The sequence below is a fragment of the Colossoma macropomum genome, unplaced genomic scaffold (assembly GCF_904425465.1).
Source record: "Colossoma macropomum unplaced genomic scaffold, Colossoma_macropomum, whole genome shotgun sequence".
Classification (NCBI taxonomy): domain Eukaryota; kingdom Metazoa; phylum Chordata; class Actinopteri; order Characiformes; family Serrasalmidae; genus Colossoma; species Colossoma macropomum.
The window spans coordinates 34,268,903-34,294,981 of NW_023494804.1; the positions used below are offsets into that span (position 1 = coordinate 34,268,903).

At 41.8% G+C, this 26,079-nt stretch overlaps 1 protein-coding gene across 3 annotated transcripts in view; it reads right to left on the bottom strand.

The window, feature by feature from the left end:
* The window catches only part of LOC118824678 (HMG box transcription factor BBX), a 52,985-nt gene that overhangs the window by 14,534 nt on the left and 12,372 nt on the right, over positions 1–26,079 (bottom strand). For all 3 annotated transcript variants that reach the window (XM_036594997.1, XM_036594995.1, XM_036594996.1), the window contains exons 3-9: positions 24,882–25,059; positions 19,542–19,799; positions 16,308–16,509; positions 10,794–10,861; positions 4,411–4,491; positions 4,215–4,292; positions 2,428–2,505 (exon numbers count right to left, since the gene is read on the bottom strand). In XM_036594997.1, coding sequence (XP_036450890.1) covers positions 2,428–2,505; positions 4,215–4,292; positions 4,411–4,491; positions 10,794–10,861; positions 16,308–16,509; positions 19,542–19,799; positions 24,882–25,046 — 930 coding nt within the window. In that variant the 5' untranslated portion in view covers positions 25,047–25,059. The remainder of the gene's footprint in view (positions 1–2,427; positions 2,506–4,214; positions 4,293–4,410; positions 4,492–10,793; positions 10,862–16,307; positions 16,510–19,541; positions 19,800–24,881; positions 25,060–26,079) is intronic.

Sequence of the window (26,079 nt, forward strand, 5' to 3'; positions counted from 1 at the left end):
TGGTGTCAATGTACTGGAAAAGAAAGTACAAACATTCAGACAAACTAAATACTGCTGAACAGTTCCCTAGTTGCTCTGATGTAATATCAAGTGTTGACTGTTATAGGTTTAAATAATCTCCCACCCGAATATTCCAGGACAGTATAAGGGAAGATGAGACAAAGTCAGCAAGACATTATTGGAGATCCAGCAAAGAGGTCCAGCTTTCAGCTGACGTACTGCCATGTGAATTTCACCACACCACTAAATTCTACCGCTGCCATTTTGAGGGACACTGACAAATATTACTATGAGACTGTTCAAACCATAGACTCCCTCTGGCTCTACAGACACATAACCCAGCTCTTAAAAACCCAGTAAACCTGCAACTGGTGGAAGGTCTCACAATACAACACTATATCCACTGCAACTTAAAAAACCCAAACAATCTAGCATTTGGAAGGATTCTGGCAGTCGAGCCTAACTGCTTTAGAGTTAGGACCAGTTTCGACATGGCTGTACTAGTAGGACTAACGGAAGTGAATAACAGACACAAATTATGTCAAGTACAAGTCAGAAGACAACATTTTTCAACCTAATCTGTTTCACCTGTACCTGTAACACCCGGTCGACTAAAATGGATACAACTGTTTATATGTTTCCCAGTACTTATTTAAAAAAACCCTCAAAACATGCCTACAACCAGGGTTACACTGATACCGTATCAGCATCTGCCCTGATACTGGCACTTAAATACACCGTCATTACTGTCAGAAATAGAGAATAAGGATACCAGGACGCAATTTTAGGTGGGCATGTGCACTACTGAGTCACGCCTGCAAGCATGCCAGTATATGGAGTTTAAAGCCAGGCATACACTGTGTGATTTTAGAGATCTTGTTCTTTGGTGAAAACCATCCTGTACAAAGCCTGTGATTTATATACTCACACTCGGTCTATAAACTATAAACTATACACTCACGACCGAGTATAAACACTTGGTCCGACTGACATGACATGACATGGGTGCTCACACGCGTGAAAAGCAGCCCCTACAGTCAGCTCTGTCTACAATTTCTAATAAAGCCGTTTCATTCAAAACAACACGCTGCGCCTCTGAGTCCCAAGCAAAACGTTGGATGAATCTCAAATGGCTCCCTGCTTCCTACTTAGTGCACCACATATTAAAAAAGTTGCTCCTGTACCTGTAAAGTGCGTCACATGTCTAATCAATAGCCTTCTGAGATTCAGCCGTGTGTGCACAGTTCTATACTGAACAAACAGTGCACTATTTTGGTGCAGAAGCCAGAATTTAGTGCACTACATAGGAAGTAGGGGCCAGCTATTGACTAGATTCAGCCGTTGACAAACCGCTACACCAGCTTTGCTAACTTGTGCTGCATGGTGCACCGCAGCTAAAGACCAGGCGGTCTACAGGCAGCTCTACAAACACACAAAAAACACTATTTATTTATACCTCGTAATTCAACTCAGTTAAACGGAGCAAAGTCATCATATACAGACGCTGGTGCTGCAAATGTGGACTGTTCTGCCTCTGTGCAGGACTGGTGGTTGTGACTGTGTGTGGTTTGAGAAAATGGTTCGTGAGGCAGCTCACACTGTGAGACAAGCGACCAAAATTTCTGACAAGTCAGAAAAACACCCGATCATCCGACTGCTCGTTTGGGCATCGTTTCCACTCTCACACTGCACGGCAAATGGCAGCCGATCAAGCAGAAATTTGGCCCGACCATAAAATTCAGTCAGCTTCGACCAAATCACGCTTAAAATGGTCTAAAATCGCACAGTGTACGCCTGGCTTAACTGAAGCAAGCAACATGGTGGTGGTGTGGGATTATTTCACGTTTGAAAAAAAGAGGAACGCTCACTGAAAACTCTGAAAGCCAGTATTTCACGTGAGGCATGACCAAAAAATATTTAACAGCATAAATATTAGAATTTAATGGCACCTATCCCTTAGATAGCATTAGGATTGGTGTTGGTACTTGGTATCAGTGATACTTAAAGATCATTTATCGGTACTTGGAGAAGAAGTGGTATCGATGCTTCCCTGCTTAGAAGCCAATGGTCAGAGGCAGACTTGGGTGACATGGCAAACTTCATGACATTTTCATGATACAAGATCCGTACCACAATATTTTGACAGACACAACACACTAGTAGAGCTAGATTTAAAACCGCCATCAAAAACTCAACAGCACAATGATTTTCATTAAGCATTGCACACACTGTACTGCACTAAATCAAGTCAACAGGACTAATTACGTTCCATTTTTAATGAAACCTGCAGTTGGTCTGTATTCTTCAAGTACAGATGATATCCATGAATATGCCCATGAATCATAAAGCATCCTGTTCACCTACAATAACAAAACCAACCAGATTCCCCTTCTTTCTATCACAAATCGGCTGGAGCTGAGACCGTACCTCGGCCAGCTGGAAGAGGGGAGACCGCACACAGCTGCTAGGAAGATCGGGCGAGTTGGGCTGAGACGGGCCACATGCCTGAAGGAGAGAGAAAACAGAGAGCAGTGAGCAACAGCGCATCAGTAAGGCAGCATGCAAAAGCACTGCAACAGATGCTGCTCTTCTCACATGTGTAGCAGAGTGCAGTGATTTCCACGTGAGGCACTGGCTCTTACAGCAGTGAAGTGAGCAAGTGGACATGAGCATATAAACGATGTTTATTGGAACTGGGGCCGTTTCAGTTCAAGCGGGCTGATTCGATTAAAGGTGGAGGTGAGAGAACTCTCCCCAGATGGCACAAAGCTGTTATAACAATAGTCATTCCACAGTTTGTGCTCTACATTTGCAGCACATGAATATGAATACGGTGGAAAATCTGCTTTGCACAACGTAAGCAGTTCTAAATGAATACTACTCAATGATTTGATGACCACTTGAACATGGGATTGTCAAATGGACCCAAAATCTTCTTGTCGTAACGGTGTCTGAAATACTACTATGAGTATAATGCGATATGTTCAGAACTGTAATATTGTACTGTTACATCATCAGTACAGAGGACATTATCAGTTACTTTAACATATACACTCATGGTCACTTTATTAGGAACACCTGCACACTTTCTGTGACCTGCAATTATACAAGCAGTACATCATGTGGCCACAGCACAATGCATAAAATGATGCAGACGTGGCTCCACAGCCTTAGTTAATGCCCAAACTTCAGAACGGGGGGCGGTGTGCGGTCTTAGTCACTTTAAATGTGGCAGAATGGTGAGAGAAAAAAAGCAAATCACATCCAGTGACTGTCAGTTCTGTGGCCAAAAACCCTGTCTTGATGAAAGAGGACTGAGGACAATGGCCAGACTTTCTCCAAACAGGCTCAAAATCACTTAAATAACCACTCTACATCAGTGGTGGTCAGAAAAGCATCTTTCAATGCACGTCAAACCTTGAGGTGGATGGGCTACAAAAGCAGAAGACCACATTAGGTTCCACTCCTGTCAGTCAACAACAGGAATTTGAGGCTACAGTGGGCACAAGCTCACCACACTGGACAACATGAAGATTGGTCTGATTAATCTTAATTTCTGCTGAGACGTGCAGATGGTAGGTTAAGAATTGTAGCATACACGAATGAATCCATGTACCCAGCCTGCCTTGTGTTACGGTTCAAACTGTTTGTGATGATGTAATGATGTCGGAAATGTTTTCTTGCCACAAATTGGACACCCTAATACCAATCAAGCATCATCTTAATGTCACAACCTATCTAAGTATTGTTTTTGACCATGTACATCCCATTATGGCCACAATTTGGAAATCTTCAAATAGCTACTTCCAGTACGATTATGCACCTCGTCACAAAGCATCTCACAAAAAACATCCAAACTGGATCCATGAAAATAAGGTCAGTACTTCAACGGCCTCATCAGCCACCAGATCTGAATCCAACCAAGCACCTTTGAAACGTGGTAGACTTGCAGTATGACTGTGTACCTGACAAACCTGCAGTAATTAAGTGACAAAATCATGTCAACATGGACCTGGATCTCTCAGGAATGTTTCCAGCACCTTGTTGAATCCTAGCCACAAATAATTCTGGATGTTCTGAGAGCAAAAGGAGGTCCTACACAGTGTTAGAATGGCCTTTCTAATAAAGTGGCCAGTGCATCTACATGACCATTTAAATGTGAGAATTTACTTTCACTGCCCTTTACAACAGATCATGGAGTTTAGACCTCTCACCTCCGTCTGGGGGGCTGCTGGGCTCTTACTTTCTGAGCTTTTAAGTCCCTCAGCAGGATGGTGTGGGCAGGAGGAAATCTGCGGACACAAAACCACACAGCATTAAATATGTTTATTACATTAAGTGTGCATGTTATTGCATGATTGAGAATGATTGTGTATGCAAATGTGCAATATGTGTTTTTGGGCTTGTCACCTCAGCCAACTGGTAAAGGGCAGATTTTCCAGAATGCTTAGCGACATCTGCGACCCCAGTCTGTGAAGTGCTAGAGGAAATCTAAAAAAAAACAAAATGACAAATCATGAAGCTTAAAATAATAAAAAAAACTGAACGAAAAAACACAAATGAGATATGCGTCTGATATTAAAAGGCAACACTGTATGTATTGAGTTGATAAGTCAACATTGAGGCAAGGTTCATTAATGGTGCTACACAATAACCCAGGTCATAAAACAAATGACTTGCGTAAGTAATTTTCCTCCTGAGGGTGCACACAGACAAAGTACTGCTCAGCGCTGTAGAAGCAGAGGCTACAACTGATATTAAGTCCTGTCTATGAACCCGGGGGGGGGCTCTAAGGCCCAATCCCATTTCACCCCTCACCCCTACCACTTAGCCCTGTGTTTGGTGCGTTCACGTCTAGGGGGTAGGGTGTCCCAATTTTTGTTGAGATAGAGGGGGAGGGTGAAGGGTTAGGGCTACATGACCCTCCAAACGGAGGTTTTTCAGACACTCCAAACAGAGTTTTATGAAAAAAAAAAGAAAAACAGGCAAGATGGCTGAACAAGAGACCAAAGAAACCCACCAATGTGAGAATTTTCTCTGTTACTAATTACGATAATCACTGTATTATCTTAGCTTAATGTCGTTTCAATGTATTATGGTCGTTTTCTTCATACAAACATAAAAATTGCTAATAGCATGCTAATGTCTCGGTAGTTAGCTAGCTAACTTTCCCGTTCCACCTTAAATAGTCCAGCAGTTCTGATGCCTGAAGCGCCAGAATGTAACTGCTGCACCATTTAATGGTGGAAGTAGCTGGTGAATATCTGACTTCAGCTTTGTATCACCAAAGAATCAGCGGTGGGAGATAATAAATAATTGCCCCCTCTTTGAAGTCATATGACGCCCTAAATGTAACTAAAGCCCAGCAGTGAGGAGCTGAACTTTTCCCTTCTCTGCTATCACTGAAGACGGGCCGGGTCACCTAAAGAGCAGCGTTAGTAGCCGTTAATAAAGCAATGATTTAATTTGAGCGTCCCATTTCGTAGGGCAAGATTTCAACCACTACCCCTTTTAACTCAGTTCCAAGGGGTTAGGGTGACACTCGAAAACAAGGGGTAGGGGTAAAAAGAAGAAACGGGATTGGGCCCAAGTTGCTCGTTGGGTGGGAAGATCAGCAAATGTCCTTTTTGCTAAGGTTTTTGACAATGTTGTAAGACCACCGGACCCAAAAGATTCAGTGGCAGTTTTCTTGCACAATTGAAGGTAGGTGCAAACCTCAACATGATACATACTACAGTAGAAGTTGGCGATAATAAAACCCGGTACTAAAACTTCAGTCAGAGCATTGTGGGCTTTGCTAAAATGATATACAGACATCCATTAGTAAGATAAACCTCTCTCTGTTCAAGTTCAAGGTGGAATACTGTGTTGTGACAAGTCAGACTTGCCTGCCTTTTAAAGAGTCTTTCCAAACTACAGACATTTTTGCAGATGATGTAATACAGTTTATCCATAAAACTCAGAGACGCTGCTTATTGTTTTTCAATGGACCCCCTTTGGCACTCTTTAGTGACATAAACACAGCGCTGAGGGCAATTAGGATCACTTAGCAGCAGCAAAATGGAATTCACTGCAGATTAACAGGAGTGAGAGGAGTCCACAGAGACACAGAGCAAAGCTCTACTTCTACAGAGTGAAGAAACAGACATGGACACATGCACACATAGAAGCCCACCCAAATACACAACGATCCCACTCAAAAACATACAAACCTTCAAAGGTAACATGAAGAGCAAAGTATAAGTAACTGAATAGTCATAGTACTGTTGTTTTGGTCCTGTATTCCAGCATGATGGACTTCAAATGATACAACGAAGAATCATAAGTTATAAATTATTCACTGGAAAAAAAAGCTGAAAATATTTAACAGAATATTACACAGAAGCTTCAACAACTATGTCGCTGTTGTCGGAAGAAAACCTTGTATCTCCAAAATGGTAACTTTACAGGAAAAGTATAAAAACCTACTTTACTTTTAATGTAATTCAATGGAACCAGACTTTTTCCCCCCAAGTCATTTTGGGCCGTTTCTTTTGGTCCATTCATCATGAAATTTACACACAATGTAAAGGGCAACGGGCACTTTCAAATTATGTCAAATATTTTAACTTCCAACAGCAGCGATATATAATATCAAATATAATTTTCGGTATTTAATGTTTACATTTATGGCATTTAGCAGACGCTCTTACCCAGAGGGGCTTACAATTTGATCAACTTACACAGGAAGGTGAAGGTAGTGTTAGGAGTCTTGCCCAAGGACTCTTATTGGTATAGTGTAGGGTGCTTACCCAGGTGGGGATTGAACCCCAGTCTACAGCATAGAGGGCACCCACTACACTATACCCACTATAGTGTTACCCACTACACTATACCAACCACCACGCAATGTGACTGCGCTTTGCCTCTATTCTAGCTTCTATTCTTTTTGGGAGACTTGCCTCCAGTGTTTTCAAAGAAATCTGTAGGGAAGCCCTTCAAAGTTCAGTCTACATTCAGCTCTGTTACGGTCTGGGCAAAAGTTTAAGTATTCTTTGAAACTTCTGTTTCTTCACTTATTCTTCTTTGGCTTTCCCTTCCGTATACAAGTGGATTATCTTAAATCTAATCTCCTCAGAAATATCTCCTGAAAAATGAATAAACTGTACTTAACATCCAGTTTGACTGGAAATTAAACAAAGGGAGCTCTGCGACTTTTGCACCATACTATATAAACACAACCTTAAATTCTCATGATTTATACTTGGTTGATGCGTTGCAGTCATTGACTGCCTGAAGTCTACCATGCAGCGACACCGTTTCTCTTTTGAGGTGTTTGGCTGGGTCTGAGCAGCTCATAAACTTCAGTTCACTTCAGAATTCATCCTGTTAAAGGCTCTGGCAGTCAAATCATAAAGATAAGTGAATATTAACCTCACACTCTGCGCTTTCAGTTATTACTTCATTTATGACTTTAAATTCACTGTTCTGTGGTACATTAACAAAACAATAAACATTGGGTTGCTGTCCAGTTTAAAAACTATGTTATAGATCTACGAATATAGAACAAATGGTCTAAAATATATAGAAGTTTCTCAAGCAACGATGCTAACATACTTTCAGCTCTCACCTCTTCCTATTAAATCTAACTCAACTGATAGGAAAGACCTGATCCTAGATGAGTACCTTCTCGATGGGATGCTTAATGAATGGGCCACAAAAGCTCATATCCTCAAAAAGCACAAGGACACAATTAGGATTATGGCATATTTGGCTCCATATTGCTTCTCATGGCACAGAGACCCAAGGCCTGGTTTGTAAAGCCAAGGCTCAGTGTAGCCTCTGCAGTGGCGGATACAGGCCTGTCATAACGAATTTGACTAGGCAGAGATCATGTGTTCATTATATCAGGGAACAAGGAGAACTTATTGAAAGTAGATAGCAGAATGAGGACCCACCCCACCCAAATACCTAGAGCACTTGTTTCTCATCTGTGACTATAATAGTCTATTTGTTATAATGGATTATAACAGCCTATAATAGCCTATTTGTTCTATAAGTAAAGAACAAAGAACATCTCAAATTCACCTTCATCTACTCTGGTTTTCTGTAGGTCTGCACAATAACCCAGAGGTTAAATGGTCAATCAGAATGTATGGCTCACTTTCTGAACATGTTTATCGCTTGGTTTGACCATAAAGTATCCAATACAGTGCTCATCAATCCTGCTCCTGAAGATCTACCTTCCTACAGACTTTAGCTCCAACCCTAGTCCACCCCACCTGATCCATCTAATTATTGCCTTTAGAAGACCTTGATTACCTGAAGGAGGTGTTTAAGATTTGGGTTGAAGGTAAAACCCGCAGGAAGGCAGATCTCCAGGAGGAGGGTTGGTGACCCCTCGTTTAATAGTATGCAAATAACATTATGGTCAGCAGTTTTCATGTTAATTGAAATTGAGTTAATTGAACTGGTATTATGAAAAGCCATAGTGAGCTACATTTACAAGTTACCGGCAGTGAAAACTATTGACTGCTAAAGGCTAATAAAGTAGTATTAAGCACGGTCTGTTACCTTATAGTTTGAAGTACTGACAGTCTCTCAGGGCAACCATCAGACCAGACAGGCATTAGACAGTAATTCCATCAGCTTGTTTTTTGCTGACTGACATGTACAGCGCACCTCATAAACAGCCTGTCTATCCTTGCTAACAGGCAGTCCTTTGCTCAAACTAACTGCAATACCATCTGGGTCTCACTAGAGGGCAGGAGAACCTGAAGAGCTACTGATGCCAGTCAGGTGGCTCTGCCTTTGGAGTTTGAAATTGCTTCGGTTACACTGGTTAAGGTCAGGGTAAATATCTACTCAGCTCCTCAGGGCAGTCACAGCGGCTAGTTTTATCGCATACAGCAACGTCCCTGTCTGAACCTAAGCACCGAAACTCTATCAGGCAAAAGTCCATGGTATCTTTAGCGCATCTGTGCTTCTCTATTTATTGAAAGAGCTGCTTTTTTCTTATAAAGATGAACTGGACTAACTGGTAAGCCTCATTCTGTCAATGTGGGCCATTTCCTTATATCATCAGGCAATAATTCTGTAGAAAAAATGAGTGGCTTGTCCTGCTGCCTGGTGCACTGCTTGCTCTAGCATTTTGAATACACATCAGTTTTTATCTACTGTACTTGTTGATGGCATTTAGAGGGACGATTGTGAGCCACATACATAGACTTCTTCAACCCTTGTGTGGTGTTGATGTGTTTGTTACTCAGTGGTCTGCTGGACTCGCCACATTATTGGTATTTTAAATCAATAGAACCGTAAGAATTTATGTAAAAATACCAGATGTTTAAAATATCACAAGTGTCCAGTGTAGCATTCTACTTTAGCAGCTGTAGCCAGTCAGCAGCCTGTCCATGTTGTCCACCCTCACACACACACACACACACACACACACACACACACACACATATAAAAACACATACACACACAGACACACACACACTCTAACAGCAGGCCATGTAGGAGGAGAACAGAGTGAAGGACACAGCACCTCCACACTTTTACTCCCCGCAGGTTCACCCAACACCACATGTGTAATATAAACGTGTGGGGGGTGAACAGAGTGAAGACACTGAAAATGGGTTATTTTATATGTTCTTCACAGAAAATGAGCAAAGGCCAAGAAATCTGGGGTTGAAATAATAATAAATCGCATCATTTTTTCTTTTGGTAAACACTGAAAATGGGTCCCACAGACCTGAACACCACACAAGGGTTAATCTATAATATCTATTTATGTGTGTTTTTTTGTTTGTTTGTTTATAGACTAATATCTCCTATTATAGCATAGAGGAGTTTACTGAGTTACATATTACATTTTCTGGGACCAGAGGATATCCCTTGAGGTTACTGTAAAAATGACATGACCACAGGGAACAACAAAGTATGCAAAAGCAGGAAGTCCTTAAAGGGGAATTTCTGCATAATTAAATTCTTAAGATCTTAACAGGCAATTCAGAGGCTTAATTTGAAATGCTCAATTCTAGAGAAACTTACAGAGTAAGAATCATTTCACAGTGGTGGTGATAGAATGTGAAGAGTTTAATGTTTCTACAAAAAGGTATTACATGAAATGGTTCCAAATGTGCTTCTTACAAGATGCTTTAAAACAGTTTTGCAAAAAAGGTTTTGGTCTAAAACATTTTTTTTTTAAATATACTCAGGTTGGAGTGGTACATCTTTGTTGTGAGACAAAACAGTAAAACAGTACCCAAAGCAAATGTGTTTTATCATTATAAACCTATAAAAACTCTGAGGGTTTAGTGGTCATTCTGGATAGCAAACAAAATGATTATATTTGCACTGTAGATATCATGACCACTGGCTCCTATTACCACCACTGTTGAGAAATTTGAGTCAGTAAACTTCTCTACAATCTACAATTTCACGTCAAAACACTCTGAATGACTTTGTTTACAGCTCAATGTAAAGAAATCAGAAATTTTGAAAAATCGGTGGAGGTCTAAAAGGTATAAACAGTCGTTACTGTGGAGACGACTAAGCGCTGCAGAAATACTGCACTGTGTGCACCTATTACAGCCATACCATAAAAACCTGCGCAGTATAATTTCAGCTCTGCAAACATCGCCTTATTGACGTTTACAAATGCATTCCATATAATCTTATATGACTGTAAAATGGATTTTATCCCCTGTACTCAATACCATCCCTGTGGCAGACACTCAGGCCCCTGTGATGTTGCCAGTGTAGAGTAACAGGCTGTAGTGTAAGTGACTGTTGCAGGGGTACCATACCTCTCTGGCAGTCAGGGCGTGCTCTCCAGCTAGCAGCAGCATGCTCAGACCACCCATCTTAGTCGGATCTACACACACATACACAAACAGAAGCAGGATGTCAAAAAACAGAAGAGAAATTAATGCATCTGAATCCTCTCGTAACGAAAACATCTGTGTGCATGGGTCATGGTGATCCTAGATCAGCATTATTAATCTGGATTATCCGAGGCTACGTTGACGTTACAAGCCTCATTGCTCAAATTCGATCTCTCTGACACGATGGTTCACACTTGTTTAGGTAAGTGACTCCTGAAATGACCCGCCTGCGCACATCCTACTCAGTAACGTCACGTTAATGAATCAGTGCATCATCAGCAAACAAACTAACAAGCAGAACGAGCTTCGCTGTGAAGATAATTAACTCTGATCAGCTCTCAGCTTTATTAATTGAATGAGACGAAGGAGAAAAAGGTGAGATGTGTTGCTTTTCCACTGTTTACAGGCTTTAACTTCTGTTCGACGCTGCTGCCAGTGAAGCTCGTTATGCTTGTTAGTTTGTTTGTTGATGATGCACTGATTCATTCACATAACGTTACTGAGTAGGATGTAGAGAGCGCCGATTTGTTCACATTAATGACAGATTTGAGTCAGTTACCTAAACGAGAGTGAAGCATCAAGTCAGAGAGATCGGATCTGAGCAAAAAATCGGATTTGAGCAATGAGGCTTGTAATGTGAACGTAGCCTGTAACCTGGTAATGTGAACGTAGCCTGACAGACACTATAAGCAAAGACCAAAAAAGCAGAATACACAGAACAAAGATGCTCAAAAAGTGTGAATAACAGGAATTTCCCCACTGTAATGCTAACGGAAACACATCAGTCTTGCAAAGTGGGAGACAGATGCAAACTGAGTTTGATACACAGGAGACTGATGCAAATTGAGAAAAAGATTACGGTGCTACCTGTAAGAAAACTGACACTGAAAACATCTGCATACTAGCAGAACCAGTATGCCAGTCACTGCCCTGCTGCTGAGGGAGTGATAAGGGATGACAGTAACTGAGCCTTTCACCAACTGACCCCCTCGTTACTGCTGTGTGCAGACATAACTAAGCCGGAGTTGCAGGTGTATTGCGTCGTACTATTACACACTCTTCAGGTGAATACTGTCATATTAGGATTCACACATGAAAGTATAAAGAAATTTGGATTTTTCAGACTTTTCAAACTCTCTCAAGTGCACTTCTTTTCACTGTCATCTACGGAGAAACACACACTGAGACTAAAAAGCACTTTTCTAGCCTTCGCAGCGCACTTCGCGGATTTAAACTACGCATTTAAGTTGAATAAAATGTCACTTTGTCCACTGAGCACCACAAAAAAGCGCTATACGTCAACATAGCTTGACCTACCAATATAGAGGATACCTTCTCTCTACTCACCGAAGAGGGAAAAGCTAGTTTTCCAGCACACAGAACAAAGATTAACATAAAAAAAATAATTGAAAACTCTTTTTCACCTTCAGTTTAAGCCGTTTCCTAATGTTTATTGCACATGGTTTGATCCCCTGTCGGTTCAGAGGATCAATCCAGCCCTGTGACCGGAAGGTCGCTGGTTCCATCCCCTGAACCGACAGTATGTGACAGAGGTGGCCTTGAGCGAGACACCTAACCCCCATCTGCTGGATAGGGCTGCCCACCGCTCCAGGCAAGTGTGCTCACTGCCCCCTAGTGTGTGTGTTCACTAGTGTGTGTGTGGTATTTCACTGCAAGGATGGGTTAAATGCTGAGGTAAAATTTCCCCGTTGTGGGACTAATAAGGGTCACTTAATTCTAATAATTAATTAATTAAATAATAACATCTTGATCTTTCCATGTACTCTCAAATCGCTTTCTTGTGTTTACCAACATGTCAATCAAATGCCCTCTTAAGAATGCCCCCTGCTTGTTTTCAGCATGAGACCCAACCTGCTTGCCATTTAAAAATGCATTATCTGAACGCCCCCTAATCCTGCATGTATTGAAACGCCAGTGCTTTTCAATAGTACCACATGGTAAACAATACTGTAACTTTTGACACTTTTGACAGTTTTTTATTTACATTAGCCATTATGTTTCCATAACGCTGAGCTGACACTGTATTCTGCCTACAGGCAAAGCAAACTGTGAGCGCTAACATGACTCACTCACAAGCACATCTAAAACACACAGCTGAAGAATTTTATTCAGTAATATATGTGACGATATGCTCCCAGAAGGACCCTGAGGCCCTTAAAGAATAATGCAGAGTTGTTTCATTCTAATCGTGGTATAATAGTGTCTGTCCAATGTAACTAGACTTAATCTAAGCTGTTAAACTCAGCTCTGCACACTTTATTAGTCCGAGTGAACAGTTAGAAACCCTATAACACCTGTTGCTACACACAGTTTTATAATTTGTTGGTTATCCTCTGTGCTGCATTACATTCCCCATCAGCAATATTTTGAATATTTCAAGTATTCATGTACTATTTTAAGGTCTACTATACACCAATCAGGCATAACATTATGACCCCCTCCTTGTTTCTACACTCATTGTCCATTTTATCAGCTCCACTTACTATATAGGTGCACTTGGTAGTTCTACAGTTACAGACTGTAGTCCATCTGTTTCTCTGCATTCTTTGTTAGCCCCCGTTTACCCTGTTCTTCAGTGGTCAGGACCCCCATGGACCCTCACAGAGCAGGTACTATTTTGGTGGTGGATCATTCTCAGCACTGCAGTAACACTGACGTGGTGGTGGTGTGTTAGTGTGTGTTGTGCTGGTACGAGTGGATCAGACACAGCAGTGCTGCTGGAGTTTTTAAACACTGTGTCCACTCACTGTCCACTCTATTAGACACTCCTACCTTCTTAGTCCACCTTGTAGAGTCAGAGTCGATAGCTCATCTGCTGTAGAGTCAGAGTCGATAACTCATCTGCTGCTGCACAGTTTGTGTTGGTCATCCTCTAGTCCTTCATCAGTGGTCACAGGACGCTGCCCACAGGACGCTGTTGGCTGGATATTTTTGGTTGGTGGACTATTCTCAGTCCAGCAGTGACACTGAGGTGCTTAAAAACTCCAGCAGCACTGCTGTGTCTGATCCACTCAGACCAGCACAACACACACTAACACACCACCACCACGTCAGTGTCACTGCAGTACTGAGAATGATCCACCACCCAAATAGTACCTGCTCTGTGAGGGTCCATGGGGGTCCTGACCACTGAAGAACAGGGTAAACGGGGGCTAACAAAGAATGCAGAGAAACAGATGGACTACAGTCTGTAACTGTAGAACTACAAAGTGCTCCTATATAGTAAGTGGAGCTGATAAAATGGACAATGAGTGTAGAAACAAGGAGGTGGTCATAATGTTATGCCTGACGGGTGTAAGCGCTCATATTTTACTGCTGAAGTTTTTGTGTATTTTAAATAAACAATGGCCAGTTTGTGTTACAGCACAACGTTCATTAAAAATGATTTTTGTTTTTCCTCCGGCCCACAGATCTGTTGAGATTTTTTAATATGGCCCTTTTAGTGGTGAGTTTAACACCCCTCCTCTACTCATTTATCAGTGGTCAGTTTCTGACCACAGACCTTGCTCTTGTCTGATTATTTTTGGGTGATGGACCACTATCAACACAGCAGTGACACTGAACTGTGGAAAATCTCCAGAAACTCCACTGCGTTTGATACCAACGCCACACCTGTGTCAGTGTCACTGCTCAGAATGGTCCACCACACAAATAAAAACTGGTCAACAGAAGTTCTGCGCTCATAAACTGCCCAATGAGGAATGGAGTAGATAGTAGCTGACAAACGGTGTATGACGAGAGAGCTACAGCCTTTAACTGTACACCTACAGCGGGATGCAAATCTTCAAATATTTTTCTGCAAATGTTTTTGTACAGTTTATATTTAACAAACTTAAAAAATAGAAAAAACAGTTATTTGCGGCACGTTTCAAAGTTTGGACGTCTTAAGAAGAATGTCACAAGAAATCCCAGCTTGCAAGTGCTTTTCTAGACAGCTAGTCTTTCTATTCTTGTCTTAGACACTTTCACCGACTTTTCCTTGCCAAACACTTCTAGTTCTGCAATATTCTTGTGGGGACTTGCATGCAAAGCATGTTTAAGCACTCTGCACCAAATTTCAGTGATGTTCTAGGTAGGGGGCTGTGAGGAGCTTTCAAAAAGCTTCAGCTTGTGTTTCTTAAAGCAGTATATGGAGGATTTTGAGGCACGTTTTGGATCCCTGTCCTGTTGTGGAAGCCCTCTTTTCAGCTTCCGTCTGTGATTGTTTTACATTTGCTTCCAGATTTTACTGATATTTAGTGGAATTCATTCTTCCATTCACCTGTGCAACGTTTTCTGTGCCACTGGCTGTCACACAACCACAAAGCACAACAAATGCACCCCCATGGTTAACAGTAGGCAAAGTGTCCTTTTCATCAAATGCTGATCCTTTTTATTTACACACACACGTTTTGCTTTGCCTTCCTGGTCAGCAAACAAACAGAACTATCTGAGCGTCTTCTTGGTCCTCCAGTCCCCCTAATTGCCATATCTTAAGCATATTTCAGACAGTGAAAGCTGAGAGCTGGAGGAGCTCTGATATCTCTTTATAGCCCTTCCTTGCTCTGTAGGCATTAATTAAATTCATTTTCAGATCGTCAGCCAACTGCTTAGAGGAGCCCATGGTTGTTGAGTGTTAGCACAAGGTTTGATGAGTGAGGAAACTTATTACGCTCTGGAACTGTCATGAGCTGACAGCTCCTAAGGACAATTCTGGACATGCTGTCCTAACAAGTCAATCAAGGCCTAACAAGTTAAATGAGCTTAAATTAGTTAAAGTTTTTTAGGTTAATCAAATATAAAGACATCTGCAGAAATAATTATATAATATAAAATATATTATATCACTGCTGTCAGATCAAAACCTCGTATCTCCAACATGGGAACTTTTCAGGAGAAGGAAAAAACCTACTCTATTTTTAATGTAAGTCAATGGAACCAGACTTCATAATATAAAATAATATTATATTTTTAAAAAAATGGTTTGTTGAACAGGTTGTGTTTACTTGTTTTCATGTCAAAAAGCAATAAAAATCTGTGATTTTGCCAGGGGTGCCCAAATCTTTCCATACAAGTCTATATAATGGACCAACAGTGGGTCTCATTCACCAATATCTTCCTGTTTTTCCTTAATTCGTTCTTGAGAAAGGTTCTAAAAAAAGGTCTGCGTCAGATTCATAACGTGTTCTTAAACCACAGAACTGTTCACACCTTTGTGCTCTTGAGTGTGTAGATTCTATTCCTATCTAAGAACAAACCCCAAGTAAGAAAACACTGGTGAATGTCAGAACCTTTGTAAAAACTGTGTAAGTGCGTTTTAAGAAGAAATGTCTTCTTAGGAACGGTTGGTGAATGAGGCCCAGTGACTCTAAGTACAAGGTAGACGTTCCTCATAAACACTTCTCGTTTGCTTTAAGTGTGTCTTATGATACCCACCTGCCATGGCAAAATTAAGCTGTGGTGTGCTGTCAGCTTTGGGCACTTTTTTGGCAACAGCAGCATCCTTGGTGGGGTTGGAGGAGAGAGACCAGGCCTTTTTTCGAACGTTACTCACAGCGTGAGTGGGACTCTTCACTGGTTTACTGGTGGCAGGGCACCACTTATAGCCCGGGTTCGCCTTCATGAAGGCATCTTTATACTATAGAGAGCAGAGAAACACAAAGCACAGTCAGGAATATGAACACTCACAACAGTTATTTACAACATAACAACAATGGATTTCATCAGAAGAATTACTGTGACACTGCAGTGACAGAAAACTGCACCAAAAACATGCTGGAACATTTATAAGACTTTTTCATTGACACAATTCTCCTCTTATTCCAAAGGTAGCCAATCCACCAGGACATGTCTGGTGTCTGCATTTTGCTTCTTTAGTTTTGCATTAAAGCTGCAAGGCTAATGTAGTTAAAAAGTAATTGAAGCTGATACCCGTTAATTAGCTGTGCACAAAGTGCATGTCTTAATCACATCTGCAGGTTTCCAACATTGCACAATGCCCTTTTTTTAGCTATACAAAGTAGTCCTGTCTAACGCTCATATTCACAGAGCAAATCTAAAGAAACCCCTTGGCCAAACAACTACATTTGGGTTACATAGAAAACTGTGAACATTTGATTCTTCACTTAACAGTCACTAAAACTTAGCATTCAGCATTTACTATAAATTATTCTGTAACTAATTCAAAACTAGTATGCAAGCTGTTTGATGCAGGAGCAATCAAATAAAGTGTGGGCCCACATGCAGGCCTCTGCAGTGTGAAGGGTTAACTCGTATAAGTCAGGCAACTATAGCTAAATATCCTGAGACACGTAACGCAGGTGCTGGTGAACGGCAGTCATTTGAAAAGCCTCACTCCATAAAACAATAAAGAGAGGCACACTGACTACATTAAGGAGGTCATGTGACAATTAGCTAATTAAACTTGCGTTTTTCCCAGGGCAATGAGTTAAAGTAGGTGAAACCCGCATTAGGCAAGGTGCAGAGCCTAAAATTTATCAGCCCAGGTGTAACATTCATAGAAATTCATAGAAAGATTTTTTTCTTTTCCGAAGAATCTGAGCCTCCTAGAGCTGCTCCTTGACCCGGTTAGACTTGTCAGATATTTGGCACAAAGTATAACAACAAAGATGCAAGTAACATGTAGAGACACAAGATATAGGTAGGACAATTCTGAGCTTGCACTGTTAAGTAGACTCTGGCAGCTGGATTTGATTCAGCAGAGAAAATTCTAATGAGATAATTTAGCCTCAAACTAAAGTGACAATGCACCCAACAGTTTCTTGACTTCTGAGAGACAGCTTTTATCTGAACATACTGACCATACACATACTGACCATAACAGACCAGTCTGATTTGGGACTAACCACATCAGCAAAACCTCGTAAAGAGACACTCCAGCTAAAATGATAAATGTAACAACCACATTGTATCCTACAGTGGTGACCCAGTAGTCTCTAGGGGTAGATCCCATGCATCAAACACAATCCTGTTTGGGCCGCGATATTATTTAAATTTTCTATAATTATGAGCCCGTTTCAACCTGAGCTGCACTACAGTCCCCAGCATGCACTGCAACATAGTGCAAGTTCCAACCCACTTCCCCCAACAACAATCAGTAGTTGCACAAAAAGAAAAGATGCCTGGTGTTGTTGTTCAGGCAAATAGGCAGTTTTAAAAAACCTACCTAAAACAATCTAAACAATTAAAACAATTAAATTTATGTAGAATTATTTTTGACTATGTATTCAATGCCCATTGTGCTGTTGTAGTTTTGGCGTATTTTGGATAAACAATGGCCTGTACGGCTCATGGCAAAATGTTAAGGAAAAACGAAATAAACACTCAGCTGGCCCTCAGATTTGTTGAGATTTTTTAATATGGCCCATTTAGTGGTTGAGTTTGACACCCCTGGGGTAGATGGTCCAGTTTAAAGACTAGAGAAAACCCTTCTGATGAAGGTAAGAAGAATTTATGCAAAACTACAACTGCTTTGGAGTGGACTTTGGGGCTGGACAGTTTGATTGTTTTTTGTAATTTATTTTATTTTTGGCAAGTGCAAAAATAGCTAGCGTTACTGTTAGGAAACTTAATATTTTTTTGCAGCCTTATAACTGTGGCAAACAACAGAAGAGGAGGACCACAAGTAAAAAGTTATCTATCTAGATACCTGGCTCACATTTTCTGGCTGAAAGGGTAAAAAACATGTCTCTGGCATCCATTATGTGCTGAATAAAGACAGAATAACTGTTTTCTTTTTGGCTACGTTCACATTACAAGACTCATTGCTCAAATCTGATTTTTTTGCTCAAATCCGATCTATCTGACTTGATGGTTCACACTCGTTTAGGTAAGTGATTCAAATCGGTCATTAATGTGACGAACCGGCGTCCTGAAATGACCCTCATGCGCACATCCTACTCAGTAACGCCACGTGAATCACGTTCATCATCAGCACAAACTAATGAGCAGAACGAGCTTCGCTGAGAAGATAATCAACTCTGATCAGCTCTCAGCTTCATTATTAGCGCGAGACGAAGGAGAAAAAGGTGAGATGAGTTGCTTGTCCACCGTTTACAGGCTTTAACTTCTGTTAGGCGTTGCTGCCATGGTAACGCTGAATGATGTGGAGAAAAGCACATGAATTCCAATCTGAGCATCACATTAAGGTCACATGACCACAAATCAGACACGTACCCGATCTAGGACCACATATGAAAGTGGCTCAGGTCGAATACGAAAAGATCAGATTTGCGTGTCCACACAGCCCTGAGAACATCAGATCTGAGTCACATTAGGGCAAAAAATCAGATTTGTGCCACTTCAACCTGGTAATGTAAACATAGCCTTTGATTCTGAAGACCAAGGTAAGAGTTACACAAATACTAGCTTGTTTGTAATCATTAGCCATCAGGCTAGCAGTAATGACTGGTTGACACCATAGTGATTCCCAAAGGTAGTGTAGTGAGAAGAACACTGATGAGCAAAAGCATGAAAACAATAAAATCATGACTTCTGTCAAATCGCCGAGGCAGAATACAGCACAACATGACAAACAACATACTAAACGCTAGTGTTATGCCAGAATGTCCCTTTAAATCTAGGAACAAACTATCAGTGACCTCTGGGTTCCAGGAGCATGACATACTGCAGGTACGCAACCAGCCTCACCTCCTTGGCCATGTCTGTGTACTTCTGCTTCTCGCTGGGCTCCAGCACAGCCCACCAATCAGCCAGGATCTTGGTGGCTCCACGGTTGTCCAGCCGCGGATGTTCCTGGCGAACTAGTGAGCGATGCCGTTTACAGAAGAGCAGGAAGGCATTCATGGGCCGACGTGCTCTCTGCTCGGAGGAGTCTTCCTCACCTTCATCCTCCATCGCCCCACATTCAGGCTCCTGACTACCGCGCTCTGCACACACCACCGGCTCCTGGAAAAAACAAAGACACGTAAGCACACACCCCATCTGGTCATCTGTGCTCAAAGACCAGAATATTCAGCTCCAGATTCAGCACAGAATGACCGTGGGCAAGAGTGGTCACAAGAGGAGGGGTTGTCTGTGACTGTGGGATCAAGATTTAATACACTATATCAGTAAGTTGGATTTGAAACCAATACTTTTATTGATTATACAGGGAGATTCACTCGAAATAGGCCCCGAATATTCTGTAATAACTCTTACTAGGACGAAGCAATCTGAATGAAACAACGTGTAATGTGCTCCTCAGTATATGGAGCTTCGAACAAGGTTCGAAGGTTGAGGTAGGCGCCAGACAACCATTGCGACGTTTAACCTCTTTAATGCTTGCCAATACGTTCAGTATTGAGCATCATGGAGCACCACGTCGAAATGTGTCTGGCAGAAAACGGAGATCACTTCCAGCGTCGCATATAATGCTATTGATCACACATACGTCAAGGTATGTAGCATATTTTTTTGGTTCAGATTGCTTCATACTCATGGGAGTTATAACAGAATATTTGGGGCCTCTTTCGAGTGAATCTCCCTGTATAATTACACACTAAAAAGGTTGCCTTATATGTAAGGCATGTGTATTAAAATAAAATCCTGGAATTGGAGGAAATCACTTTAATTTGTTAAGTAAAATTTGACACCGATTGTAAGTTTAACAACAACAAGCAATTCAAAAATCTTATTTTCCATTTATCCCAAATGTCGTCGATCAGCCGAGACATGTTTGGTGTCCAAATTTTAAGCCTGTCGTGTTTCGCTAGAGATACAAGGCTAATGTTGCTAACAAACAACAGATGTCAGTAGTCACCCAAATCTATTCCTTAAACACATCCCCTAAACCTCTCTCACCGTATGACTTACTGTGAACTATAAAAATAAACAACACTGCACCGGATAGCAGAACACTGGAGGCAGCGACTGCAGACAACAGAGGTTGTGCTAAAATCCACCCCCCCGTTGGAATCAGACTCATCATATACAAGCACATCGTACTGACACTTGGATGCAAGACTATATCCAAGATTCTGTTGTTACTATTTTGAACATATATCTTTGGTTTGAGAATTCAAGATGTAATAACTACTTATAAAAAGAAATAACAGAAAAAGCAGACATAATCTGTAGCGTCCAAACGCCGGCGTGATGTCATGCACACAAGGAGGAGTCGGAATTCAGCACAACACCTGCTGTCTGAAGTGGCTGTCTGCTGTGTTTACACATTGAAGTTCTGCTCACTTTTATAGTTCACACTACATCATTTGGTCCTCGAAACCCCCCTTAAGGCCCACCTATTTATTACTAGAAGCACTAAAGCCAACAGGGAAATAAAACTCTAAAAATTATTTGCTTAAAAAAGTGTTGGCTCGATCATCAGGAGATCGCGAGTTGGATCCCTGGTGATGCTGCAGCTGTCCGTTTCCGGGCATCCAAGACAGCACAATTGGCCTCGTTCTCTGGGTGGGTGGGATGGCCCCCCGTCTCCCCTCATCACTCAGCGCGATGCTAGTCAGCGCAAGCATCTGTTAGCTGACAGAACTGATCTGGCTGTTGGCGCTTTCCTCCGAGCGCGTTCGGCTGACGTTACGTGAGCGGCAGTTCGAAAACATGTGGTGGCGCTTCAAAGGTCTCGGAGGAAGTCTGTGTTAGCCTTCGCCCTCCTAGCGCTGGTGATATTGTGTGATTGGGAAGTCCTAACTAGTGGGTGGAACTGGACATGACTAAAGTGTTCTAACTGTGCTGTTATTTCACCATAACATCACAGGGTTTTCCAAACATTGAATGAGCTTGAGACGCTCAAGCCGTTTTAACGTTTTTACTTTGCCACAAACAGAAAATGGACACTAAGATTGCATTTGACCGACAGCCGATTTGGTCAGACTCTGAAGATGAGACTACACTAAATTCCCAAACTGTCAGTCGGTCTGTGTGGAGCTGGAGAACGAACTGCCGGCTGTACAGCGAGTGGGCGGAGCTCGTACTCTGACGTAGCAACAAGCTCCTCATTAAGGAACTATAATTTGGTGAAGGAACTGCGAACATTAAAACATATTAAACGCCGCGTTCACGGCCCAGTTTATTAATTTATTACTTTATTTATTTAACTGTTGTATTAAAGCAATAGAACACTCGAGGAGTGTGTTACCGCCAATAACATCACGGCTGTGATGATCTACGGCGACCAAATCACAGCTGTGATGTTATTTCCCTCTCGTGTTCTATCGCTTAAGTGAACTTAAAATATTTACACAGCAGTGGCAAATAAAGTATGTTATGTTTCTACAACATATTTTATTTGGTGTAGCAGTGTCACAATCAGACAACTGAAACGTCGGGAGAGTTTTTGTTTCTATAGGCAAGGGGCAAAAAAATGGACAAAGCTGCCTTTGTGCACCATTTGGATTAATGTTGTTTCTCGTACGAAAACATTGTACATTTGTTTTTTATTGTAAAGCCAAACACTGATTTTTGTCTATCGCTGGCCCACTACAGGCCACTTGCCTCCCCTCCATATTGGGCCAAGGAACACCAAAGGGTGCCCACTTCTCGTCTGTGGAGCAGTCGTTGAGAAACCCTGCTCCAAACCACATCAACAAGTCTGCACGACATTTTGAGCAGCAAGTTTGTGCAACAGGTTGTGCAAGTCGACAGAGGTTTTGGGGATGTATTTATGAAAAAGATATGGTGATCATTGACTTCTAGTGTGTGTTAGTAATGTTAGCCTTGTGGCTCCAATGGCAAACAAAAAAGAAATTTGGACCCCAAACATGTCTTGGCTGATCAACCTCACCTGGGCAGTGAAAGAAAGAATGTGTAACCGGTCTTCAGCATGCATGAGCATGTCATTACTGTTAATACAATCTAAACCTCTCTTTCTTGAATGCATGGCCATCTCCATCATTACTACAGCTTTGTTGGTGCTGTTTGTAACAGCGCACGGACCTGCTTGTTAAAAGGCCGACTGAGGAGCGACTTAAAGGCTGCACAGAAACAATTCGGTGCTCTGCATACTTTGTTAGCCCCCGTTTACCCTGTTCTTCAGTGGCCAGGACCCCCATGGACCCTCACAGAGCAGGTACTATTTGGGAGATGGATCATTCTCAGCACTGCAGTAACACTGACGTGGTGGTGGTGTGTTAGCGTGTGTTGTGCTGGTACGAGTGGATCAGACACAGCAGTGCTGCTGGAGTTTTTAAACACTGTGTCCACTCACTGTCCACTCTATTAGACACTCCTACCTTGTCAGCCCACCTTGTAGATGTAAAGTCAGAGACGATAGCTCATCTGCTGCTGCACAGTTTGTGTTGGTCATCCTCTAGTCCTTCATCAGTGGTCACAGGACGCTGCCCACAGGACGCTGTTGGCTGGATATTTTTGGTTGGTGGACTATTCTCAGTCCAGCAGTGACACTAAGGTGTTTAAAAACTCCAGCAGAGCTGCTGTGTCTGATCCACTCAGACCAGCACAACACACACTAACACACCACCACCACGTCAGTGTTACTGCAGTGCTGAGAATGATCCACCACCCAAATACTACCTGCTCTGTGAGGGTCCATGGGGGTCCTGACTACTGAAGAACAGGGTAAAAGGGGGCTAACAAAGTATGCAGAGAAACAGATGGACTACAGTCTGTAACTGTAGAACTACAAAGTGCACCTATATAGTAAGTGGAGCTGATAAAATGGACAATGAGCGTAGAAACAAGGAGGGGGTCAGAATGTTATGCCTGATCGGAGTAGAATGTAACTAAAATGGACGGTCATATGTAAAGGTTTGGGCTCCCAAATTACATGTTTTGTTTTCTAAGTGAACACATCCTCAACAGAGAACACACTTCTGCACATTTTAATGCACAGTTAGTGTTCATTTGCTAAATTTAACATACTGAAAAAAATTAAACATAAAATGTGGAAAAATTACAGCTCATATTTCCCCAATATGTTAAACTCATCAAGTAAATTGAAAGTACATAGTAAAAGCTGCAGAGAAATGCCACATTTTAGTTTGTTCCCTGTAGAGGATGTGTTAAAGCTACGATATCGCTGTTGGCGGAAGAAAACCTCGTCCCTCCATTTTTGTTTTTTTGTTTCGTTTTTCAGTTTTTGACATAATTTGAACATAAATGTTGTCCTGTACATTGTGTGTAAATTTCATGATGAATGAACCAAAAGAAACGACCCAAAATGACTTGGAAAAACGTCTGGTTCCATTGACTTACACTAAAAGTAAAGTAGGTTTTTTTCCTTCTCCTGTAAAGTTACCATTTTGGAGATACGAGGTTTTCTTCCGACAACAGCGATATGTAAAATTTGGGGATCTGAAGTCTTCTCAGGTAGAAATGTGCAGTTGCAGACAACATATGGAGAAACATTTTGTAACATCAGTTGTGCCTCGAACCCCTGAGTGGATGAATCTGCTGATTGCAAGTGCATTGAAAAAGTATTCAAAGACAGCTCAGTCAAAACTTGGTGAAGGACGGGTCGTCTGAGGATGTGAGTGAATTATCTACTATTGTCATCATATCGTCATCAGTATAATGTTGATCTTGCATACGAGACCTAAATATCGAGCCAGACCTCCTTCCTGAGCCGGTGCGTGTGACGTTAAGACACAAAGACGTTTGACATGGTCCGAAAACGTCCTACAAACTCCGACCCAGTTCCTCTGACTTTTTGAAATGACTATTTCAGGCTTTACTGAGGTCTTTTTACAGACTTTACGACACACAGACACCAAAGTTAAGCATGTTTTTTTTCCTGACTCAGTGATGCTACTTCCTCTATTACAGCTTTAATTTATTTTCATTGATAAAAATCCCCAGAACACCAGGGTGTTCAAACTTCTGCATTCGACTGAAAGTGACAGCAGTGATAGCTTCAAAAAAATGATGTAATGTGAACTGAATGTACAGCGAAATAACAATAACAACTCTCCCAATAGTTAAACTCATTGCGATCTTCTTCCTGCAGCTCACCAAATAAATAATTAATAAACAGACAATAAATAATAAATAATAATGAATTTAAAAACCATTTACCTTCTCCAGGTCTTCTTCATCCTCCTCCTCCTCTTCCTCAGAGAAGTCCAGAGCCTTCTTCTTTGACAGCAGCGGGTGCCACTGCAGGCACTTACGTTTGGGCCGTTGTTTCCCGCTCACCTCGCCCTCTACTGGAGGCTCCTTCCCCCCTCCTCCGCCCTTCATGATGCTGATGACCCTAGCACGGACAAAGGTCAGAGGTCAAGCTCAGGCTCCGATGCACTCCAACCACGCTTTTAAAAGAGGATACAAAAGGGCGAGGAAGGCATGACACACTTGTAATTACTTTGGCTGAACAGAACATTACTTTTCTTTTTTTGGTGGTGCGAGCCGACGCTCTGCTGCGCACACAGGCTGTGATTTGAATTTCAGATGTAATCAGTGCAGAAATCTAAGAAAAAACTTTCACATCTACGCAGTCACTTTCTCAAAAGGGTCCAACCGCAGCATGATATCCTCCGTTAGGGTGTAGGACTGTGTGACGGGCCTGTGCCACTACAGGTGGAGATGTAGTGGGTGGGGCTGAAGGCCTCATTAAGAACACTACTTATACCTGTGTGGTGGCGGGCATGTTTTACAAACACTAAGGCCCAATCCCACTTCTTATTTTTGCCCCTACCCCTTGTTTTCGAGTGTCTCCTTGCCCCTCAGAGCTGAGTTACAAAGGGTAGTGGGTGAAATCTTCCCTACAAAATGGGACCCTCAAATAAAAAGAGCATTACTTCATTAACAGCTACTAGCGCTGCTCTGTAGGCGACCCCGCCAGTCTGCAGTGATAGCAGAGGAGGGTAAAGTTCAGCTCCTCACTGCTGGGCTTTAGTTACATTTAGGGCATCATATGCCTTCAAAGAGGGGGGATGCAAAAATTATTCATTATTGCCCACCCATAATTCTGCAGTGATATGAAGCCGAAGTCAGATATTCTCCAGTTTCTTCTTCAAATTTTCCCGTTCCACCTTAAATGGAGCAGCAGTTACAGTCTGGTGCTTCAGGTATCAGAACTGCTGGACTATTTAAGGTGGAACGGGAAAGTTAGCTAGCTGGCTACTGAGACATTAGCATGCTATTAGCAATTTTTTATGCTTGTTATGAAGAAAATGACCATAATACATCGAAACAACATCAAACTAAGATAATACAGTGATTATCGTAATTTTTTTACAGAGAAAATTCTCACATTTCTTGGTTTCATTGGTCT